A 24,073-nucleotide genomic window follows, 5' to 3' on the forward strand; every position below is an offset into this window, starting at 1 on the left:
AATAATTTTACTGAAAAACAGTATGACAGATACTTAAAAATTAGTTAGAAAATGCATATAAAGCAGCCAACCCTTCCCCAAGAAACTAATGGGTTATATTAAGTTACTGTGCTATATCAGAAAATACTAGATTGAAAACAATGTATCACAGATGGAAGTAGTATAGAAAGTTTTTAAAGAGGAAGTATGAACACGAAGCAGCTGGTTTCAAGGAGGTATAAATTATTCTAAATAAGAGCAAAATTTGTATATTATAGATATATAGCAGAAGGGACTGGGAGAAAAATACAAAGCTTATCTTCAGTAGAATCTGGTGATTGCCTCATTGTTTCTTTAAAGTAACTGATACTAAATTAAAAGATGCTTGAAGGCAGGGCACTGTTCCTGTGTCAGCAGTTAAATTGAGGTGAATCATAGAGCAGAGCTACAGAGTTGAGTGCAGTTGCATGGGAACCTAGCACTTTGCTTTACAGGAATTGTTCTGAATTTTCAGGAAGCATTGGATGATAATTTTGACCTCATCAGGTTTAGAAGGGAGATACACATAGTGTTGATTAGCAATAATCCTATAAGAAGTGCCCATTCTTCAGCAACAGAGATAATGCTTAAAAAAGGGATTTTGAGTATGAGAGGAAGGCTTCCAAGGGGTAGGACAGAATGAGATGAAATTATAGCAAACATACTAGGAAACAGAGAGATGTTCACAGATACAACTTTGAGATTAATAGACTTTATTTAGGAATATCTGAATTCATGCCACTGGTAGTACTTAGACCAAATGGAGAGGAGAAAAATTATCTGAGATCATCTTTAGAAGTGAGGATAAGATGTCAGGAAAGTGGGACAGAGTGAGGTTAGAGACATTGTTGAAAACTGCAAATGAAAAGGATTATAGCACAGAAAGAAGTAGAGAATTTCAGCAAGAATGTAGAATAGGAAGAAAACAACAGGACATACATCAGGTCATTTATTCTCTAAACCTGTCAGTTTCTCAAGAAGTAGATACTTTTTGATGATTTGAAATAGAAATCAGAACACTAATTTGTCTTGATAAAAAAATTCCTTTCAAAGGCAGATTGATTTCTCTGTACTTTCCTTTGCTTAGCATGGACTTTCAGAATTAGCTCATTTTTTGATTGGAAGTACTCTTATACCATTTGATTTAATTGGGAGAAAGAACATCTTAGTATTTCAAATTTTACTGATCATCAGGTGAAGTACTTACATGCCCTGGGACCAATTGTAAGGTGATGGCTTTGCGGAGATATTAAAATAACTTATTACATTTTAAAAATGCTTCTTTTTTTAGGCGCCTGGATTCTTGTATGCTGTTTAGCAAGCAGCACCAGCAACTGCTGTAAGGAATGAAAAAGTAATTGTATTTTCACTTCACTGGCTTTATTAATTTGACAGCTTTTCACAGATAGCTATTTTGTGACTTCAGGAAATTTCAAGACTAGATAGTATAACTTCTTTACTGGAGGAAAAGGGTGTATGTTTAAAAATTAATACAGTGTGAGTTTAAACCTTCTTCCCTTTCCTTCAGAAAGTTCAGGTGAAATAAAAGTCACTGAATTTCTTAGATATGATTTAATGTTTGTCCTTTAAATGTTGAGTTCTCTAAGAAAGAAAAAGCTTACTCCTCTACCCATCTGTCATACAATTTCATGTGACTATTTATGCATTTTTGGATTTGAATGATTTTGAAATAGCAAGTTCTAAATAATGCTGCTATAAGGCAGATTATTAAATATAAAAATCATTAAAAAGCAGGTGTAGAATTTACTTATGAGTTCCACAGTTACCATATTTTCATGCCTATAGCCCCTGACTTTTAAAAGATGTTTAAAACTTTACCAATCTTCTATATAGGACCACCGTTTGTAAGATAATTGAAAATTTGCCTATTGCCTCTGCAGATCTTGGCATTACTCTTCTGTCTGCGTAAAAATCTGGAAATCTTAACTTTAAAGATGCTGTACTCCTTTGTGAGGATCTCTGGGCTGCTGCCCAGTAACTTACAAGTAACTTAGGAGTGACGAGAAACTTCCCAGAAAGTTGCTGTGGAAACCAAGAACTGCCAGAGCACCCTGACACTTCTTACTGACAAAAATCTTGTGGGTTTTCGTATGGCTAAGCTGAAAGGAGAAGGTGACAAGGTGCCATGACAGTATTGAAACATACACTGTTCCCATCTCTCATCAGTATGTGGAACTTCTGAATCCTGTTTAAAATTTCTGATTTTTATACAATTGTAAGTGAAAGCAACAGAAAGATAAGTCTTACCCATGTTTCTCAGTCTCTGTAATTTGTTGATAGTGAGAATTTGTTTGCAGTTAAATTACCATTTTTCAAGCTATTTGAAATAGCTCTTCAGAGGAAAAATTACTGTAACTTGTTGTACCACTCAACAGTCAGTGTATTAATTAAAATGGTGGAATGTCATTACCTTAATGATATTTTCTTCTTCTGAACACTCCTAAACAAAATTAGCGTGTCTCCATGTTAACTTCTACACATTCATGTGAAATACATGTGTTAAAGCTGAAGCCTGTCTCCTTGTCACGTGCTTTTGGGTTGGCATACAGTTGAAATCAGTTGTGCTCTACATAGCAGAGGAATTTAATGAGCAAGTAACAGTGGCTTTTGAAATGACACACTGCAATGCGCTGTGTGGTAGGTGACTGTAGTTATAAAACTATAATTAAGTGTGTGGGAACTGAGAACATCTGCTAAGAGAATGCCAGTTTAAAAGAAAAAACCCTAAAAATTCCTAGTGCTGTAAAACTAGCATTAAAATATTACGTACACCAGATTAAGCTGAGGACATAATTTTAATAATTATATTAAGTAAACTGGGGAGAGGGTACGTGAAGGAGAATATTCTGCCATGCTGCATTGCATTATTTATCCTCTTTTTGTCATTCACACTGCACTTTTTGAGGTTGAATAGCTGGTATTACAGCAAGGCATGTAACTGATCTACATGTTTTCATGAAACAGATACCATCTCATGTGCTAACACTCCATGAATTAGTTGAGTGATGCTTACAATGCAGATCAAGGAGCCCTAAATAGCACTTCAGATGGTGTCAGAACTGGGGCTGCCACAGGTACATTTAAACTAATCTGATAACCTCGGTGTAACATTGTGTTTGGAACCAATACTAAACCCACTCAATCCTGTTGGCATCAGTGCTCCTGGGAACGTACCCTTGGCAAAATTTCACTGGGTGTTTAGAAAGCAAAGCAGGTAATATATTGTGATAGCGATGAAAAAAGCCATGTCTTAAAACTTGAATCTGTTCAATCATTTTGTTTAGAACTGCACTAGTCTCTGTTAACTAGCTGGTGCAGACTGATTATCTATTTGACTATTGTCGTAATTTCCTGCTTTAAGGTCCTTTTTCTTGCTACAGCTTAGAGGTCATGATTCTGCAATATAATAATTTTTTTGCATTAAAAATTCTGGTCACCTAGAGTTTAGCAAATTTTGGACTCACTGGGTGAAATACAGTGATAAACTTTAAAACAGCTTTGTTAGGAATGTGATTTTCCCCTCCCATTACAAAAATTGTGCACCACTGAAACATCTCTGTGCAGGTGCGCAGTAGAGATTTGGCAAAAACAGAATCTGAAAATCTATTCCCAGTGCACATGAATGGAAAATTAAAACTGATTATTTGAATGCTTTTAAGTGTCAGGGGTAGTATAGGGGACGAGTGAGATTATTCATGTAGTTGATACTGCAATGAATGCTACAGCAATCTGAAAATGAGGTGCTGGTGTTTGCTATTCTTTCAGATGCACTATAGACCAATCTTTGCAGAGGAAAAGGCTGCGTAACTTGAAGACTGAGGGAATAAGAGCAGTAGACTGTGACAAATTGCTTTTGGCAGGGAAAGGGGCAGTTTGCTTTAGAGGGTAGTGGCAGAAAAACTGGTAAAGTCAGTTAAACCAATGAAGATAAGACTGTCTAGGGGCTGAGAGCTGGATCTCCTCAGGGGATGCGGGAGTAGGTTTGGATAAGGAACAGAGTCAGCAGTAGACTCTTTAGGATCCTTCTTCGGTTTGCTGACACAGTTTACACTGGTAGTAGGAAATTAGGAGACTGAAGACTTGTTCTGGTTTGTGCCCCTGCCGCTTTGTTTCTGTGGTAGTGGGTGTTGTATATTATTGTGGAAGAGCATGGAAAGCTCTCACCTGTGCGTGACCAGCAGATAGATTCCATTGCACTGCATAGCCATGCATGATAGGCATGTAGAAAAGAACCATTTTTTTCTGCTTCATGTTCTTAAGTGTGTTCTGAGCTGCTTTGTAAATTCACATTTGCCTTTGAGTAATTTGTCAGCCCCTCAAGTATCAGGCAGTATCATTCAGGCTTGTTGCATGCTTGTTCTTTTACAGCTGTTTCTGTCAAATACTGTTTTTCCCTGATTTAGAAATTATGTTTTCTTTCAACATTTCTGTAAAGACTGAACCCTTTTGTATGCCATCTCTCCTAATTGTTCCTATACCACTCTGCTTAATCTTTGTGAGTTTTAGTTTTAGACTAAATTTGCTTTTAGACTAAATTTAGACTGATTTGCTCTAGGATAAGTAAAGGATGTTCTCAGTAGCAGAAATCTTAAATGTGCTGTTGAACAATTAGGAATTGGGAGGGAGAGAGAAAGATAACCATACAATCTAAAAATTAACTAAATGTCTAGAACTTTTGTAAGTCAGGTGGCAGGTACAGGTAGTTAGTAATAACACTTCTTAATTACATGAGTTAACTGTGCTCAAACCACAGTGGCTAGTAGTTCTTTCTTTGGCTATTTATATTAGGTAGAATTGTAGTTTGTTGGGTTTTTTGTGGTGTATAGCATTGAGGCAAGTTGGATTTCAATAGGTCTGAAATCAGCTGACATGTGCATGTATTCATGTTATAGACTCTAGAAGTTGCATTATTTTGATGTGTATTATGTGGAGGAGTAAAACTACGTGAAATAAATATTGGTGATTGTGCCCCTTGGGAAAAGGGAAAATATAGTATCAGCAAACATTCAAATTAAGGTTGCAAGGCTGATTATTCTGGTTTTCACATGTTGTACATAAGTAGTTTTCCTTTATTTTGAGAGCACATATTATTTATCGCTGCTATTAAATATCTTCTTTCCTGTAAACAGTTAAGTCTAGTGGGACTACAGATATGCAAGATAGTGCTAAGATTCTTCAGAAATGGCAAAATATGCTAGGAGTTAATGAGACAAACAATATGGTATAAGGGAGGCTTTATAGCAAGGAGAGAAAATAGAAGTTTATAGCATTTGACTTGCTTTGAAGCCTCTCACTGAGAGTCATTTAGATATGGAGGCATCAAAGTCCTAATTTTAACAGAAGCTGAAAGAACTTACTCTTCTAAAAGACAGCTGTGACTCCTAATGAGTCTTACTGGTTCGTATTTAAGTACAGTGCCGCTGAACTGGTGGTCACTAAATTCCAGTGTATGTCGGCATGAAGATTGAAAGGCCAGAAGTAGTTACTTGAGGAGCAGAACTGAAGACACCGTATGTCTATTCAGATTAACAGTGAATAAATCTGCTCTAGCTTTTGCTTCATAACTCCTTAATCTAAACAAAATTCTTACTGTCTTTCCCCACTTTCTTGCTCTTTAGTTCATGTCATTTTGGGTTCACAGGGTAGATCTGCAGATGCACCAACAAAGCTAAACTGGAAGATGGCGCTCAAGGAAGAAGCCTGACATGCCTCCTCTGCTGAGAGGTCATTGAAGTAGGTGTGGCACTAGTATTCTGGTCTGCAGGGCCAGAGTAGAGCTGATCTGAAGTTAAGACCCTCTGTGGATGTCAGGCTTTGATACCTACCCTTTTGCTGTAGAAAGTTATTCCTACTTGCTAATGCTGAAACACACTTTGGAACTGAATTACACCAAGGCTGTTCAGTGACTTCCAACCGTATTAGTCATCAGTGCATGCAGAGTTTAGAACAAATATAATGGGAAAAGCTTGAGTTCAATTCTGCACCTTTTTAGACAGCAGAAATCTTTTGGTTATTTTTCTTGTCTGCCTGGTATCTAACGAGGCAAATTAAGCTGGGGTCAGCGTGGAAGGGAGTTTTGTGTCTGGGATTATAAACTATGTGCATTTATCCACACAGAGCTCCTAATTCTTTCTTCCTGCATGAATTCACTTATATCTGATAATGCTAAAATATATTGCCCATTTGGCTTTGATAAGGTCTGTATTCTCCATGGGAATTCCTCATGGAACTTGTAAGCTTTCAATGTTACTGAGACCTCTGCATGTCTGTCAAATTTAGCCAAAATTTGCCACAAGTTTTAGGTACTCAGTAGGGGTACTGAAAGGTTTCCTGTGCAATCCCTTCCAATTATTATCTTAGCAAATAATAAGGATTGAAATGTTTCAGTTAATATCTTCTTAGTTAGTCTTTTAAGTTATAGGTATTCTTTCTGGTTTTATGAGCATGTTACAAAAAGTCAAATGCTGCTGCTTCAGCATACTTATGAGAATATATTAAGGAGTCTTACTTATATCACCCCACACACTAGTTTGACTCTGTTAGCTAGGTGTAACATTACCTAGTAGTTCAGGAAGGCATACTTTAATACGCCAACAGAGGGAAACAGAAATGGCTTTTTCTTTCATGAACTAACACTATTTCCACAGATTCTGTTGGGAATTACTTATGGGGAAAAAAAAGCCCCATTGGAAGGAATTCTGTTTAGGTAAGGATTTATTCATGTTTAGTCTCAGGTTGATGCGTATTATATACCTGGTAGAAAAGAGCAAGAATGCATTGTTTGTCATACTGTATAAAAACGGAAAATTAGATAATACTTGAAGTATTCAAGTGACCAGTAATATGCAAAGTGCTGGAAACAAGTGATGGAACTAAAGCTTTCTTATGTTCCTAATACCTTTTGTAGCTACTGCAGTCTAATGAACCCAAATTTAACCCTCAAATTATGTATTTTTAACAGGAATGTAGTTCTAATTATATTTGTTGTTTGTTTTGAGAAAGATGAAGAAATAATTGGATATTCTGGGAATATTTGGATCTTCTGGGAAATAAAATTTTAAAATAAAATTTTAAGGAATGCCTAAAAGATTTGACAGGTGAATTCTGGATACCATTGTTAAATATTGTATTTGTTAAAAGACAGATATTTCACCATGATGAAATGATTGGCACTTCCTAATCAGGCTTCTTTTCTGTCAGTAGTTTCTACCTTTCCAAAGAGTGATCTAGAAAACTGGTGCTACATATTTCCATTAAGGAGAAAATTGGACAGGCGGTGTATACCAGAGTACTAAGCTAAGGGCCACAATGACCCCTATCTTCTGGGGTTCTAGATGCTGAAATCTTTTCCCAAACAGCTGTACCTGAGCAGAACTGCCTTGCTACACATCCTGAATGAAATAATATGTAAATGAATGCCACAGGCATCCATCTCCCATATGGGTTCTGGCTACCTGTCAGGGGCTCATTGGTGTGTCTGTGGCATCTAACTTTACCTGACAAGGGAACTTTCAGAAGGGCTAAGAAGATGCATAACACGTTTTATGCACTCTGTCTTATGGTGGAGTTTTTTGTAATTATGTGTGGCGACACTAATCTACTACACATCTACTTCAGTGACATGCTCTCATACAATAATCTTAAATCATTTCCAGCCTATGAAATAGTTCATTTGAACAAACACGGTTCCTGTAAAACAAGAGCAAAAGAGGAAGCCTAAAGTAGGGAATGAAAATAACCACCACTAAAGGCTAGACATTTGTAATTTTATATTATTAAAAGCAGTAATAGATGCCTGGGAAAAAGGGTAAGAAATGTGAATTGCAGTCAGCAAGTTAATGGAAAATTTCTTTTAACCTTTAGTCAGTTAAAGGAACTTTTCTCTTTTTTTATTTACATTTAAGCAATAAAAATAATTAAAAAATCACAAACACCACAAGCACGACTGGAATTATTAACAAAATTTTCTCTAGTGGCAGAGGAGGAGATGCAGAGTATAAAAGCAGCAGTTTGTCCTCCTCCTTCCTTTTGCAGCTGTAAAAATAACCAATAAAATGTACAGAATGTTGTCAGCTTGAATAACTTTATTGGTATCCTCTTATACTTGCAGTTACATTTTAGAAAAATGTTCTGCTATTGAAGTGTCTGAGAAGTATTTTGAGATGGCAGCGAGTACTTATTTAGAACCAAGTGCAGAAATTTGACTTAAGTTTGCTTTTCAGTTTGTAGCAAGTCAAAATATGTATCTAGTAAAAATCATGCTACCAACAGGCAAAATTTTAAGCTTCAAGTTTTTTCTCTAGGGAGAAAGACTTAAGTTGTTAACAATTTAAACACAAATGTTAGAACTTTTTCTACTGATGCTGTATGCAATAACAAAGATTGCTGTAAGGAACAGTTTAGAAACTTAGTCTTTGCTTTTCTTTCAGACATATAGTTAACTTTCTCTGTTTCATGAAGAAACATGAGAAAGGACGGGATAATACCAGTTTCTCTTACTCTTGCATTTATAGCATTCTTAGAAAAATCACATTAGGAAAAGTGTGTAAGGAAAGAAGTTCCTTTGTCATTAGATTTATTCCCCTGCCTTCAGACAGTCACACTTTTCACATACACTTGTCAAGTTCTGGATCTTAAGTCTGACCACAGTGCTCCTAATAAGTGCTTCAGACTTTAACAACTGTCATGAATAGAAACTACCTTATGATTTGCAGCTTACATTTAAGATACATTAAATGGTTAATAGGGCCTTTATTCCTCCCACTTACGTCCAATCCCTTTATGTTCTTATAGAGAATGATGATCCTGTGATGGATTCTCCTGTATCTGATGCTCTTTGAATATTTGCTCATAGAATGTAGAACCACTTCTGATTTTCAAAAACAAAGTCTTAGCAGTACATTAAATAACAATGTTAGTATTGTATATACTGAGGAAATAGGCTCATATATCTGATATGCTGTAAGTTAGATATCAACCTAAAATCGTTCTTTAGTAATAGTGTAGGCAGATGATCCAGAAAACAGAGCTTTTGAAAGGTTCTTGAAGAACAAGGTGATAAGTTACCTTGTCTGGTATGTTTACAAATTTTTACAAATTTCCCTGGTCACGCACGTACTGCTGCTGAGTACAATGTGACTTACCTATTGCATTCCAGTAGAAGTTTATGACCATGTACAAATTATTCAGGAATCCTAATTGTTTAATGACCTGATCAGTACATGTGTGTAAGTAACGTGTACAATAACACCACACTTAACATGAGAATGTCTTCACAATCCTGTAAGCAACACTTAAAATGACAGGAACTATGATATCAGTTGTCTGTCTGTGTTTTTCTCTTTGATTACAATTGTTTTCTCTGAAAACAATTTAATTATAACTGGAGTATCCAGCTCCAGAGTATTCAGCTTCTTATAGGGTGAGGCAATGTGATCTGGGACAAACTATTTCTGCTTATGTTTAAGCATAGAAATAGTTCTGTGGGGCCTTCATAAAGCATATGCTTAAGCATATGCTCAGCATATGCCTTGCTGGGTTGGGTCTTAGTACAGACACCTTGCCAATTTGTTGTCTTCTTGTTGCATGGTAATGAAATTGAAACATGGAGGAACCATTTCCATACCTTCTCCATTTTTCATTATAGACACTGTCTACCTATGCTCCATCAAACATTTTTTCATAGAAACAATATATTGGCATATAAGCCTTCCTTCTGCTTAGGGGCTGGCAGGAGAGACATCTGCTCCCAAGGCAGCTTCAAGACGGTTGGTTTTTTGTGTGAGTTCTTGTTGCCACAGCCTAAACATTGTGGTGTTTATCAAGTTCTCATTGCGTTCTCATTGCCCTAGTCATCCTGCTACCAGTAAACATCTGAAAAAATTACTTTGAAAATAAAAAAAGAAATAAAATAGTCAGCTTCACTGTCCTTTCAGAACTAATGCTTCATAGTTTTTTTTACCTGCTTCACTGAATGTATGAGTTGGCATATGAAGTATACTGATCTGTTGCAGAGGTAAGAGCAGGAGTGCTGTGTAGAGTCTTAATGATGTGAGGTAAAATAATTTACTGCCACATGCATTTGGATATAGAATCCTGCCTGCTAACAAATATGTGTTTAAACCTGCAATGTTTAAACTGAATAATCACTGACTGATTTGGCCTCTTAACTTTGCAGATATTTTCTCAGATTACTCTCTAGGTCAACCTGTGAAACTGGCAAACAACATTAATGAAAGTCTGACACTCCTTCTCACACAAGTCTGGAAAGCTCCTGCCTTCTCCAAATATCTGGGCATTGCTCTCTACCTAAGACAATGAAAATCTATCATTTTCCAGCCAGACACACACATCTATCCTGCTGTTGATCATTCTGCACTCTGTGTTATAAGCCAATTGCTCCTCTCACCAAAGGTCCTTGGAGTAGAATTCATTACAAAAGACTGTAGCTATAAAGAGCACATACTAGAATTAACTTTAGGATTAATATAAATCCTGTATCAAAAAATACATCTTAAACCTGCTTTTTATAATATCTTATGTGAAATGGCAAGGAGTAAATAACAGGTAACTTAGAATCACAGAATGGGTCAGGTTGGAAGGGACCACGGTGGGTCATCTGGTCCAACTCCCTGCTCAAGCAGGGTTGTCCTAGAGCCCGTTGCACAGGATTGTGTCCAGATAATTCTTGAATATCTCCAGTGAGGGAGACTCCACGACCTCTCTGGGCAATCTCTTCCAGTGCGTGGTCACCTGCATGGTAAAGAAGTTCTTCCTCATATTCAGTGGAACTTCCTGTGCATCAGTTTCTGCCCATTGCCTCTTGTCCTATTGCTTGGCACCACCAAGAAGAGCCTGGATCCATCCTTTTGATGCCCTCCCTTCAGATACTTACAGACATTGATGAGGTCCTCTCTGAGTCATCTCTTCTCAAGGCTGAACAGGCCCAGCTCCCTCAGCCTTTCCTCATAAGAGATGCTTCAGTCCTTTGTCAGCCTGTCTTTTATGCTCTGATTCAAAACAAACCAGACAAGGTAACTTATCACCTTGTTCTTCAAGAACCTTTCAAAACCTATGTCAGCAAGGAGGCAACTAGCATTCTAGACTGTGCCCCCTGTTGTTACACAGCTAGCAAGCCTGGGATTTCAAAGGGGTCTAGACTTCATGGCTACAGAGCAGGAGGGAGAAAGACCCCAAAAGTTATCCATGAGCTTGGATGCCTTTGTGATGTGGCATTTAAGATTTTGTAGTAAGTTGAGTAAGTCGTAAGTATAATTTTTGGAGTTTCTACATGCCCTTAAAAAAAAAAAGAAAAGAAAAAAAAAAGAAAGAAAAAAACCCACAATCTCCTTTTCTTTACTTCCCAGTTCTTTCCAAAATTTTACATGAAAAGAATATTCTAACTTCTGATGGCCCTCTATCCTTAGGTAGCTCTGGACTGTGGTTGTCAACAACGATTAACAATTATTTTAATGAGGTGCAAGCAGGTAATAGCATGTTACTCCTCATTTAGGCTTTGATTCACAAAGCGCTTTCTCACATTTACTTAGTTGTTGATTTATTGGGTGTTAGAGATCCTGTACTAATGGCTGTAGGTGCTCTAACATCTGATCAAGAATGGAATTAAAACCCTGACAATAAAGACATGCATCTTGATTCATGAATAAACTGAGGGTGGGGAAACCTTCCTTGACTTCTCACTAACCCTTTTTATAGCTCTGTCTGAATGTGGAACAGAAGGGGTGACAGAATGCTTTCCTGCAGCACCCCACACTGCAGAACTTACCAGGAACAGAAGCAGCGACCACAAGTAGATATCAGGGTCTCTTGGAAAAAATAGACCAGGTGTCGATGAGATTCCCATGAGTCTTTTCAGTAGTCTCTTGTAATGCAAAGTATTGCTGAGCTGAGGTAATCATTGTAGTGTTATCAAGAAATAGCACAGGGATATATATTATGTATTTAGTGAAACCAAATGTATCAATGGTAACCAAATGTGACTGTGGTTAAGCTCAGTGTTCTTTTACCTCAGCATGTAAGATCAGGTGTGAGCTGAGTAGAAAAATTGCCTGATGTATGTGACTGAATAGCAGTCTCTGATTTTGAAAACTCATGCACTTCGGTAGTGCTTTGTGTCTGCACAGTCATTATGGGCATTCCGTCGCACCGTTAGCTGTCTGAGGCCTGAGTATCTTAGCTGATCATTGGGCATCCATTTTGTCAGTGAAGTGTCTGATGCTTCCAGTGGAATGTGCATCTCACCTCTGTCAGGTGTCTATACGGCAAACCCATTTACAAAGAACAATTTTCAGAAGGCAATGAAGAAGGAGTATAAGTACAAAACAAAACCAGCCCTTTGCTCCCACCCCCTCTCCCCCTTCTTGAAGTAAGGATCTTAAAGACTGATTGAAACAATGCTGAATAAAATAATTTCAGGCATATGGCTGTTAATTTAATTACATTCCTTTGGCTCCTACTGCTGGTATCATTAAGTACTTGAATGGTACTTTGGCTCTTTAGAAGCAAGGAATTCGAAATAATTTTAGTATTAAATACAAGGCCTGCTGTTTGCGTGAGTGCGATTTGGGTTGCTTTATTTACATGTGTACTTTTCAGGTATGCAAGACTAATTTGTTCTTCAGCAAAATTAGATTAATGTGGAAATGTTAGTCTTTGTATGCAGTTCCTCACTGAGTGTCAGCAATGCAGCCTAAGCTGTACAGAGGGAAACTCTTAGGAGGACAAAGCTGTGGTGCTAAAACTGAGTTTTGTCTGTTAAAACTTGAGTAAGAGTTAAGCATGCTTTGGGTAAATATGTCGAAGCCACCTGCTAGAAATCATTTTGGCTTTGCAATGTTCCAAGAGTCCTGTACTAGTTGGATCTGAAAATAAATACCATGTTGCATTTTGTAGCTTGTGGTACCATCAGTGATTCAGTTTCAAGCTAAAAGAAGGCTTGAAAATGGTGTCTCCTCTAGAAGACTGAAAACAGTGTGGGAATTTGAGGCTGTAAGAATATTCTGTGGCTATGAAGGAAATCCAGATTTTCAGTTAAAAACCATTTATCAAAAAATAAAATAGAATTTGCCTTAATTTTTAAGAGATCTTTTGGAAACTCTCAGAGGTAGTTTGCTGATAGCTGCAGCATAAAAATAATTTAATAACAATTTATTCACTGCCAGTTGTCTATTTCCATAGTTCTCAAGAAGTTTAACATGCTTTTTTTTCCCCACAAAACTGACTGCATAATAGCAGCAGAATTCAGATAGTTTCTGAAGAACACTGTTTTTCAAGCAGTGGAATGTCTGACTTGTTATAAATACAAGAGAATACAGCAATATACGTGTTACCTCAGAGGTACAGTTATTCAGACTTGTAGAGTTTAACTGGAATTCTGTTTTGGTATTTTGTTTACTTGTATTAATTAGTACCTTGAGTCTCCCATTATAAAAACAGTCCCTCGTGCATATCTTCCAACTTACTTCAACATAGCCAGACAGTTTATATTTTTAATTTATTTTCTGAAGCTGTATTACATTACAAATTCTGATTTTTCCCTTTGTTTTATCCTGGGCCTGATGTGGGAATAGTGCAGAGGGAGAATGACTTTTTTTAGCCTTCAGTATTTTGGCCTCCAGCGTGTCTGTCCACTTACTGAAGTAAATTATAGTGGGCAGTGTATATGTAACAATACAGCTGAGACTGGCCAGTATACAGAATGCTATTGGAAACATTTTCTGTATCTATCTTTTTCTCTCTAAAAGAGCCTGAATAGAAGAGGTATTAAAGCTCCTAATCCTAAAATAAAGCTATGCCATAAACCAGTAGTAGATAGAAAATAGTGTCTAGTTTATCCTGTGACATCCATAGGTTAAAGTCGGCTCTTAGTGTAGGATGTTGTGCTTTTTCTACAGTTGTAGTTTTGTTTATAGTGTTTTACTATTTGTTTGTTTGTAAGTACTGTATGGAGTTAGGATATCTAAATAAATTCAACCTCTGTGTGCACTTTACGTTGTTTTGGTGCAAACCTTTAAAAAGTGTGTTGATGTATAGTGACTTGATTCCCTACCTCTTGATTCCATTGGGAGTTTTGATATGGATTCCTGTGGATGCCAAGACACATGCCCTGATTCTGTGCATAGAAATACAGCTAGTAACATTACGAATGTCAGTGTTGTCTCTAAAGAGACATTAAATCACTGGATAAAAACAACATCTGCTTATAAACCATTGAAAAAGACCTGGTAACTTTGGCTGCTTAGAAAATACTTGTAGAGACCTACTCTTTACATTTTTCTGTTTGCACAAAGGAGTGAATAAACCTTATAAGCAGCCTTTAAAATAATTCCACATTCCTGTATGGGAATATTTTTTATTTTATAATTTCAAGACTGAAAGTTAATCACTAGTTTTTTAATCCCAGAGCAAGTGTTTACAACAGAGATACTAAACAGTTGAAAATAGAGTGGCTTATAATGGAAGTGACAGCTCATCTTTAACTTTGGAAGGACAAGCAGTACCAATTTAATTAAAGCTGTGTTAAAATAGGACTGCCATTTGTATCACAGTGGTTCTCTCTCCACGCCTCCAAAAGCCTTGCTGCCATTTTGTACCACACATTCCTATCTTGTGCAAATTAATAGATCGTTTTATTTCCCGCAGGAAATCTGAAGACTTTTATAGCAAAACCTCCAGTGTCAAAATGAACACAGGTATGCTGCATCTGTGAGATTTTTCTTTTATGTCTTGTTTTGTGAGCAGAGAATCCCAAATTTATTCGAATTTTCATGAACAAATTGTATCTTAGTTGTTGCTGTACTCAAATTAAGCAGGATATTTTATGCCTGCTTATGTGCATTTGTATTCCATATATAAAATTTACATACATGTTTTTCTATGTATGGATATATATGGATACATGAAATATAAATGCATGTTTAACCTTCTGTGCTTAAGTTAATATCAGTTTTGTGTTTTTATGTTTTATGTGAAAATACATAGTATAAGGACATAACAGCTATGAAAAAATGGTGTTAAAGCATCACATTTTCCTAAGAAAATGCACATGCTTTAAAAATGCTTTATTTTCATTCTGTACTGTCACTTAATTAAGGGACATATAAACACTGCCCTTATTATTAGCTGCACTTGCATATCAGGTGAGGATAACTATTTTGTATTTACAAAGATTTGTATTTTCTCTCAAGTTGATGTGACAGATGTATTGACCAAATTAAGTACTCTGTAGGAAGTTATCATCATGATCTATGACAGCATACTAGTATTTGCTCCTGAATTATTGAAGTCAATAGATAGTGCTGCTGTTTGTGCTGAAAGTGGGAATATGCCTCTTGAAAGCAGACTGCTGAAATCCTGACCTCACTCATGTCAGGTGTAAATTTTCAGTTGCAGTCAGCTCTTTAGGGTCCATAGGTGAACTGTCTGGTTTGCAGATTAACTGTGGTACAAGGATAGACATATCCGTCCTTTCCAGACCAGTGTTTTTGTCATTGATGATAGTGCTGCACCATGACAGCTGACATGATAAGTGGGACTTGAAGACCTGAACTACTTTGAAGTCTGAATTTCAGCAGCATGCTCTAAATCAAAGGGATTACCTTTTCCATGGTATAGGTTGCCATTATATGGATCACTGAATTAATCAGGCTTCGTGGCTTCCTGTTGCCGCAGACAACTGGAACTCTGTAGGACCCATTTTTTTAACAGATCTATTAATAGAAAGTTAAAATGTATTGGCTTACTTGAAACCATGACATTTGTAAGTATAATAAGACGGAGAAAATAATTTTCTCAGTTGAGTTTGTGCATTTTTGCCCCAAAGTTGTGGTTGTTCCTAATTATTTTTCAAATGCTAACCAGGGTGGTTAGAAATAGACATAAGATTTAAGTAATGAATGTGGCTGAATGTCTTCTGTTGAGGATTGGGAGTCTTCTGATCACACAGGAGCCTTGAAAACAGACTTTAAAGACCTGAACACCCCTGAAATCCTTTCCAGTTACTTAAGGATATCATGACTGTAAGCTGAACTTTAGTCTACTCTGCACTTACACAGTGAAAATATTTTTCATTTTATGTATGCTTGATATTAATGTGCATGTTACCAGCTGCACTAAAAGAACATGTTGACAAAAAATGTGGTATTTCCTATCAGTTCTGTTGATGTAGATTGTTTCCTGACTGTAAAAAAAAAATAAAATAAAATAACCTGTGAGTAGGTACAAAAGTGAACATCTTGCACCAATCTTTGCACCTATCTACAGCATCACTTTATTAAGGAAGAGAGTGACTCAGATGGAAGCTGTTTTGCATGGTGTTCTGGTCTAGTTGTTTCTCTCTTTTTTTTTTTTCTTTTTACACTATGCTGGTTTTGAACATAAGTGCTACAGTTTTGGTTTGGGATTTTTTTTATTTCACTGCTTCATAACAGGAATTTGTGCATGATGCAATTGGAGGTTATCAGATACTATTGATTTGCAACTAGTTTGTTTTAAAAGTATGCATTTCATTTATGACTTCTGCAGATAAATGAGCACTCTGATGCCAGTAACTGCTGGAGTGGCAAAGCTAGTGTATATGCAGCTTTAAAAAGAAAATTTACTGCTTAGACTGGGTTCCTCTAATCCTGTGTTCCCTGTGGCTGCAGACTTGGCAGTCTGTCTCAGCAAACCCTGTGGAAGATATTTTTGTCTACAGAGAAAATGTTTTGAAGAGCTTTGGTTTTCAATACTCTACCATATATGGGAGGGACTTCTTACCATTTGATGTTAATTTTGTACCACATGTTAGGAAGGAATATTCAACAGCATAAGACAATGAAGCATTTTTCCAAAAGCAAAGAAATAGAGGTAAGAAGAGGTTTTCAGAAGTACCAAAGGTACTTCGGGCTCACGCTTCCTTTTGGTGTTCAAATGCTGTCATAATTTAAAAATAGTAGTCTAGTTGAATGTGTACCTTTTTAAACTGAGACTAAGCAATCATCAACAGAATAGTATTTTAAACTATTCATAGGGGTTTTCTTCTGTAAATCTTCAGGTATTTTACAGGTTGATGAACATCATTACCGTAGTGACTTGACTGACTAAATGACAGAAAACATGAGCCAGCCATGAAGCTCACATCTGATTAAAACACAGGATAAATGTGCTTACTGTTCATTATACATATGTGCATGCATAGCTGACATTGGGGAAGAGGTAATTGCAGTGAAGTATAATAAATGGATACAAGTTAATAGGCTAAAATAGATTCTTAGTGTCCATCTGTAAATATTTTGGCTGAATTTCACGCAGATCATTCTTGATAAATGCATCTAATTTTAAAGATATTAAACAAGATCACTGTTTGCATTAGATGAAGCACACAAAGAGCAGCCAAGGGTGAAAAGTATGCAATTCTGGAAGATTTTCTGTTTGTTAAAATTATTAATTGAAGTCATCACATGGATTAATCTCTTACATTTTGTCTGGAAGACAAGAACTGAATTTCTTGGATCCATGCAGAGTTCCTGAATAGATTGTGAAACCACTTTTAGGTTGCTAAAGCAAATTAGGTTGGCTTCAGTGTTCCAGGCATTCTACAAAACATTTAGTTTTTAGCAGCACCAGAGAACCAAATAATAGTAGGTTCACCTGTCAATGTAGATCATATGATAAAAGTTTGTCCACACACCCACAAAGGAGTTCAGAGAAACAGTGGCAGGAGGGGAAGCCCAAGTAGTAGCCTGCCTTGCCAGGCTACTCCCAGGCCCCTCATAGGAGCCATCAAAGGCCTATTTCCACAAGCCTAGAGAAGCATAGGGACACAAGGGCAGGCAGGAACACAAATTAAGGAGTCCCAGGGAAGAGAGGGCCTCCCTTGTCAAGGGCCCTCTCAGGGCTGTCCCAGGAGAGTCTGTGCCCTGTGGTCCAGGCATGGAATGAGTGGCAGACTCAGTGTCTGAGCCCCACTGCTGGAAGGATCCACCCTGTATATGTGTGCTCTTCTCCCTAGTGGATCTTCATCCTGCTCAGCCATAGAAGGGAGGGGGATGAGGCCATTGTGCCATCTGTGTTAGTGTGAGTGCTCGGAGCTGTGTGTCCAACCATGTATGTATGTGGTGTATACATGTGTCTGCTGGGAGCACATCTCCAGTCTCCCTGTTGGTTGGACCTGGGGACACAGAGAGGCAGCAGCTTTGTCTATTTTGGACTTCTGGATTCAGTGCTATATATTTGCCTCAGGTCAAAATGCAAATAGGGAGTAAGAAGTGCTGATCTAAAGACTTCTGAACTTGAATATGCTGTGCAGAAAATGGGAAAGATGATACCATTTGCAAGTACAGTGAATAGAATAATAATCATTAAACATTATGTTTGGATGCCATTTTTCTTTTCTTTGAGCTGTAAGAGCTTATTAAAAACTTCCTGCCCCAGCTCCTCTCTTTCACCTCTTCACACAAGGTCACCATCCTTTCATCTTTGCCAGCTTTGTTTATGCCACTGTTTCTACTGACTCTCTGAAACAGTCTTTTCAAGAAACCCACCGCTTGTTCTTAAATGAAAGTAGTGTTGTTTTGAGTTGGCTCCATCCTACTCCCAACCAATAGACTATTTGTCAAATGGAGATAAAACTCGCTTAGGGTGATGCTGTCTGTAGTGGGAGCAGTTGCTGGAATTATGAATTCAGGGGAAAATGGTTAAATGTGGAAAGAAACAGAATTAAGGGAGAGAGAGAAAAAGAAGCTGGAATTGCATTTTAGGCAGCTGTTTTGATTGTGAGTTATTGCCCAACTTCATATTCTAGTATTGCTTGTACACATTAGCTGGTTCAAGTCTCCTTTGCTTCTATATTAAAGCAATACTTAATAAGACAGGGCTCATACCTGAACAATTTTTCAGGTTAGAAGAATTGTGAATATGTGTATATATATTTGCCCACATATTTTTTTATATATGCATGCATTTTATATAGATTGCCTTACATATCCTCATTTTTTCCTTAGGTAACAGCTGTGCAGTATTAATTGCTTATAGTTTGCAAGCAAAATGAGCAGAAGATCAGTCTCCCTTACTGTTTCTTAACACTCTGTACCCCAGACGTAGGATTATTTGGACTTCAAGAATCGGGGTGAATATAGCTAGTATTTACTGGCAATTTGATGTACTGTGAAAAAGGAATACAGACTTGAATAAGCCTCTTGAAGTTAAATGTGTAAGGCCGTGCAGATACAGGAAGCAGTTTGTAAACTGCTTCTTTTGAGGCAGCATGCAGGTTCTTCTGATTCTTACTCTGATACAATGTCCTTGACTTAATGGGAGCCTAGCCTGAGCAAAGATGGGAAGGTGAAGTCCATCATGCATAAAAATGTGCTTGGCCACACACATTCATATTCTATTAGAAATTTTGCACAGCTCAATCTGGTATCAATGTACGGTTATGTCTAAATTGAGTACTAACTGGCTCTCATTATTTTGTACAGCTACTGATAATTAATGGAGGTACAGACTTGCATATAGGCTTCTATATATAGGGGTAAATATTGTATGCATGTATCTATATAGTAAGTTACAACATCTGTTTTATTTAACTTGTGTGAAGGCACTTCAAACACTTCGCTAGATTATGGATCCAATCAGTATAAAACTCTGACTCAGTTCAGTTACATTAAAAATTAAATTGAAGCTGAATTTCTTGAAGTTACAGTAATTAAATATTCATTGTCAGCTTTCTTGTTGTGCTCTTTTCTTCCCACTTCAGTTTCTCTGTCGTGAAATTCAGGAAGGTAGCTCTTGAAAAATTACAAAAAAGTATCACTTTGTTTTAATAAAAAATGTGACAGTATAACAAAACTGTTTGCTTGTTAGCTTATATTAAATACAGTATGCTGTCAAAGTCTACCAATATTCAGGTTAGAACAGAACTTCAGTATCAACACATCATCAAATCTCCTTGGAATTACCTCTGGTATATGTAGATGGTGTGGGAAAGGGAACGCAAGAATGGAAAATGTGAATTTAATTACCGTTGCCATTCTATATTTATGTAAGCAAACCAAAACGAATGGGCAAGATTTGATAGCCATTGACTTTGTTTCACTTGTACAAGGCTGGTAATTGATGGCAGGCAGTGTATTGCGTTCAACTACTGCTGACTGAAATCATTTGGCCTTTTGCCTCAATCCTTGGAGTTGGCAATGGGTCTTTGGTACAGCTTACACCTGAGGCAGTGGCTCTGATGTTTGCCAATGTTAACAACTATTTAATGTGTATCCTGCAGGACTGGTGGCCAGAGGGCTCTGCTATTTCAGGGGAATATTGGAATGAGCAAAGGAATGTCAGGAGCTTGCTTCTTTTGCAGATGTGGGTTAAAGATGACTCTGTGGCTCGCGTTATCATAGGAAATAGGTTGCAGGTCTTCTTTAAGCATAATTTAATAAACCTTCGTGTCATAGGTCACAGAAATAAAAAAGTCCTTTATAATACTTGTATTTCTTGATTACATATGGGGGCCCTATATGAAATTTCAGTAATATCAAATATAAAAATTAATTATTATACTGAAGAGCAAAAAAAATTCTAGTTAAATATAATATATAAATAGAATAATATTTATTAACTTGCTTGTACAACTATGATAGAGTTGCTAAAATGCAAAGTTGTGGGAAAGGTGTCTTCTTATAATAACAGAGTATTTCTAAAATGCAATGACAGCTCCAGTGAGAGAGAAACAGAGTAAGGAAAAAAAGACATGCAAGATCCATCAGAAAGGTTTTTTTTTCATTTCTCATTGTTTGAAATTATTTTAAATTTCTAGTCATTCCCTCACAATGTTATTCAGTTCCAGATATATATTTGTTTTATCTTCCATTAGATAAAAAAGGGGCAAAGGGAGAACAAGGATGTTCCACCAAAATGAGAAAAAATATGCCTTTCCTAGTAATTTTGTTTCTTGAACATAAAGGATCCAAAAGACTTAACAAAAGTCTTGTCAGGTTATCAAACAGAAGCTTAGTTTTTGAGTGGTGTTTTCCTAATGCATACAATGAAATTATTTTGCAGTTCAGATTATTGATTTATATTACTCTGGAATGCTTTATCCTTTATCTTCATTACTTTGTTTTTACTAATTAGCTGTAATTAAGCAGTCTTTCAGGTAACAGAATGTGTATATTTCCCTAGTGGATTAAGTATTAAATATTACTTTCTTTGCTTATTTTCTGTGAGGTTTATTGTTGTTTAAAGCTTGTGAAATTTTATGTATTCTGCTAATCTGCCAAACTTGCAAATACACACATTTCTGCAGCAGTTCCCTAACTGCATGCTTATTTTCATATGCGTTTGGCATATCTCACTCTGTGATTTGTTGCATGTGCTTGCTCCCTTTGTCTGGGGCTGCTGTCTGTATTGTTTTGTGCTTCCAGATAGCGGTGGGTGTGCTCGCAAACGTGCTGCAATGTCTGTCACATTAACAGCTGTGAAGAGAGTTCAGAGTTCTCCAAACCTATTGGCCTCAGGTATAACCACTAACCAGCAAGAGACTACTTCTAAATGGCTTTTTTTATAGTGTTATGTATTCCTGACATATTACTTTGAAAGGAGGAGAAGGGTAACCCTATTTTCTATTCCACTGACAGATCTATTCTACAATGCTCTTTAAAAAGTGGTCTTAATTTCTCTCTGTCAATGCTTAGTAGCCATTAATGAAAAAAATAGGAAGACTGAGGAAAAATCAGTTATTTATAAATTAATTTTTCCCTTGATACATATTTTGGGTCTCACGTCACTTGTTTTTTATTCAAGATAATATAGCATGGAAAAGAGGTTTTGTTTATTACAAACTTTTTATATTGAAATTTGATTTTAAAACACTTCTCTGAGGAAAAGAATCTGAATGTTGTTGTAAAATGATTTTCAGAAGCCAGATTAACTTTTAAAAAATCATTTATCAACCATTTTTTCCTAAAAATATTCAAAACAATAAAAATACAGAATATTCAGTAGACAGGCAGAACTGCTTCTTATCAATACTCCTGTATGGTTTTGCAAAATTAATTTATTTCTAACACAAATTAGTATTGGATATTTCTTTTTCAGGGTCTGATTCTCAGTCTCCAGATTCAGGTAAATAAAACACTGTGTTATTTATGCATCAGTGCAATACCAATTACAACAATCTTCTATTTGTTTGACTTCATTACTCCATACTTCCTCATTCTTTGAGGAAAGTGCTGCCGAAACTGTAATGATAATTGCTAGTGGTTAAGACTTCAAATTCAGGTCTCATTTGAAAGCAGTTATTTGCTATAACACAGAATATGTTGTCAGGAAAATGAATTGTGTGGGAGAAAACAGACTGCTAATTTGCCACCTTTAACTTTATCACTGTGGCACCATTCAGTGGTACTTGCTATTTCCTTTTTAGTGTCTTACCCAGGATTGCAAGTTCTGCCCACCTCATTTAGCAGCCTGCTCACATAATATGTTAATTTTCCCAGCTTCTTACAGTATTTTGTCTTCAGCATCTCCCTCTATGTTTGGACAACGCCTTGAGGGCATCTCAGGTCTGAGAACAGAGAAAAAAACCTGATTGATTGGTTGGTTGGCTGGAAAATTGAGGTGTCATTTGGATTTGGCAATAAGATACATTAGAGGAACAACTAATTGGGGTGGTGAAATTTTGTAAAACTGCCATGACCAACTAACTTTATATGAGCTGGGATATTTCTCAAAATCCAACACAGCTGTGAAGTTTGAGAACCTAATCCCTGAAAGTATTTCAACCTGCTTTGTACAGGAGCTGAAGCACAGCATCCCAAAAGGACTCCCATGGTTAAAATCTGTAGTCCTATGAAAGTTGTGGGGAGGTCTCAAACTGCCATTATCAGCAGAATTTTCAGTGCTTGAATTTTCTAAATTTTAAAGACCAATATTTTGTAGAGTGGCAGCTTTTCTGTGTTCTTTTAACTTCCCTGGTAATAACAGCAGCCATGTCAGTTGTGTAGTAGCTAAAGTTTTCCACAGTTTGTTTAGTAGCTGAGTTGCTGTGTTGAGAGCAATATAGACATCTACTAATCACACACCAAAAAATGGTTTGATTCTTTTTTCTTTACAAAAGCTTGGACATCTTACAATAATGGAAGTAGAGAGACACTGAATGGAGACGCTAGCAGTTCATCTCTTTCAGCAAAAGGTTTTAGGAGTGTGCGGCCAAATCTGCAGGATAAAAAGTCACCAACTCAGGTAAAACTGAACACACTGAGTTTCATGCTATGCCATTTGTGTGTGGGTTTTTCTGGGGGGACAGCAAATATAGATGGGATACCTCTATAGAACATTGTCCTGAAGTCTTCCAGATATGGGTCATTACAAACTGGTTTACTGCGTAAATGAAGCATTCTCCACACAGGCTGTATGCCTCCAGGTTAATTACCAGAAATTGCTTTCAATGAGCAAGACAAACATCTAAATAAAAGTAGGTCATACACAAGTAAAAGCTTTCTAGGAGTATTCCCAGACTTCAAAGAGTTTATTAATAGTTTACACTTGGAAAAATGTACCAGTCATCAAAATATCTGAGAATAAGGATTTATTAATTATAAGGTAGAAAATGCTTCTGCCAGTTTTGCAGAACGATGTAATTGGAGCGTGCTTAAGTAAAAACCACACTTGGAAACATATTTATCTGTCCAAAAAATATCAACTTACCAATTTTAATACTGTCTCTGTTACTACTTTAATTCAAAGGTTTAAGAGGCTCTGTGTGTTTTATATATGTGTCTTACCTGTGAATAATAGCTTGCGATCTAATATCATGGAGTACTTACCTACCTGAGCAATTTCACAGTAATAACTCTTATGCAGTGTAAGAATTATTTTTAAAAGAAAATAGATGATTGTGGGCTCCCTTCTGATCCCAGTTTACTCTGAACTAATGGAACATCTGGCTTTCTAAACAGAAGCTGTACAGCACTGCACAGGAAAAGGTTGTGGGAATCTGACCATTTTATTGTCCATTGATTTGAGCAATGTTGGGATG

General features: G+C 36.7%; 1 protein-coding gene across 19 annotated transcripts in view; it reads left to right on the plus strand.

Annotated features, from left to right (window-relative positions):
- The window catches only part of SORBS2 (sorbin and SH3 domain containing 2), a 156,179-nt gene that overhangs the window by 61,159 nt on the left and 70,947 nt on the right, over positions 1–24,073 (plus strand). For 7 of the 19 annotated variants that reach the window (XM_027676575.1, XM_027676576.1, XM_027676577.1 and 4 more), the window contains exons 1-3: positions 21,459–21,551; positions 22,111–22,158; positions 23,153–23,277. In XM_027676575.1, the coding sequence (XP_027532376.1) occupies positions 21,491–21,551; positions 22,111–22,158; positions 23,153–23,277 (234 nt within the window). In that variant the 5' untranslated portion in view covers positions 21,459–21,490. Of the gene's footprint in view, positions 1–14,700; positions 14,751–21,458; positions 21,552–22,110; positions 22,159–23,152; positions 23,278–24,073 lie in introns of those variants that run through there. The other 12 variants (XM_027676573.1, XM_027676590.1, XM_027676582.1 and 9 more) reach the window with 7 other exon arrangements.

The sequence above is a fragment of the Neopelma chrysocephalum genome, unplaced genomic scaffold, assembly GCF_003984885.1.
Source record: "Neopelma chrysocephalum unplaced genomic scaffold, ASM398488v2 Primary Assembly neopelma1_42, whole genome shotgun sequence".
Lineage (NCBI taxonomy): Eukaryota > Metazoa > Chordata > Aves > Passeriformes > Pipridae > Neopelma > Neopelma chrysocephalum.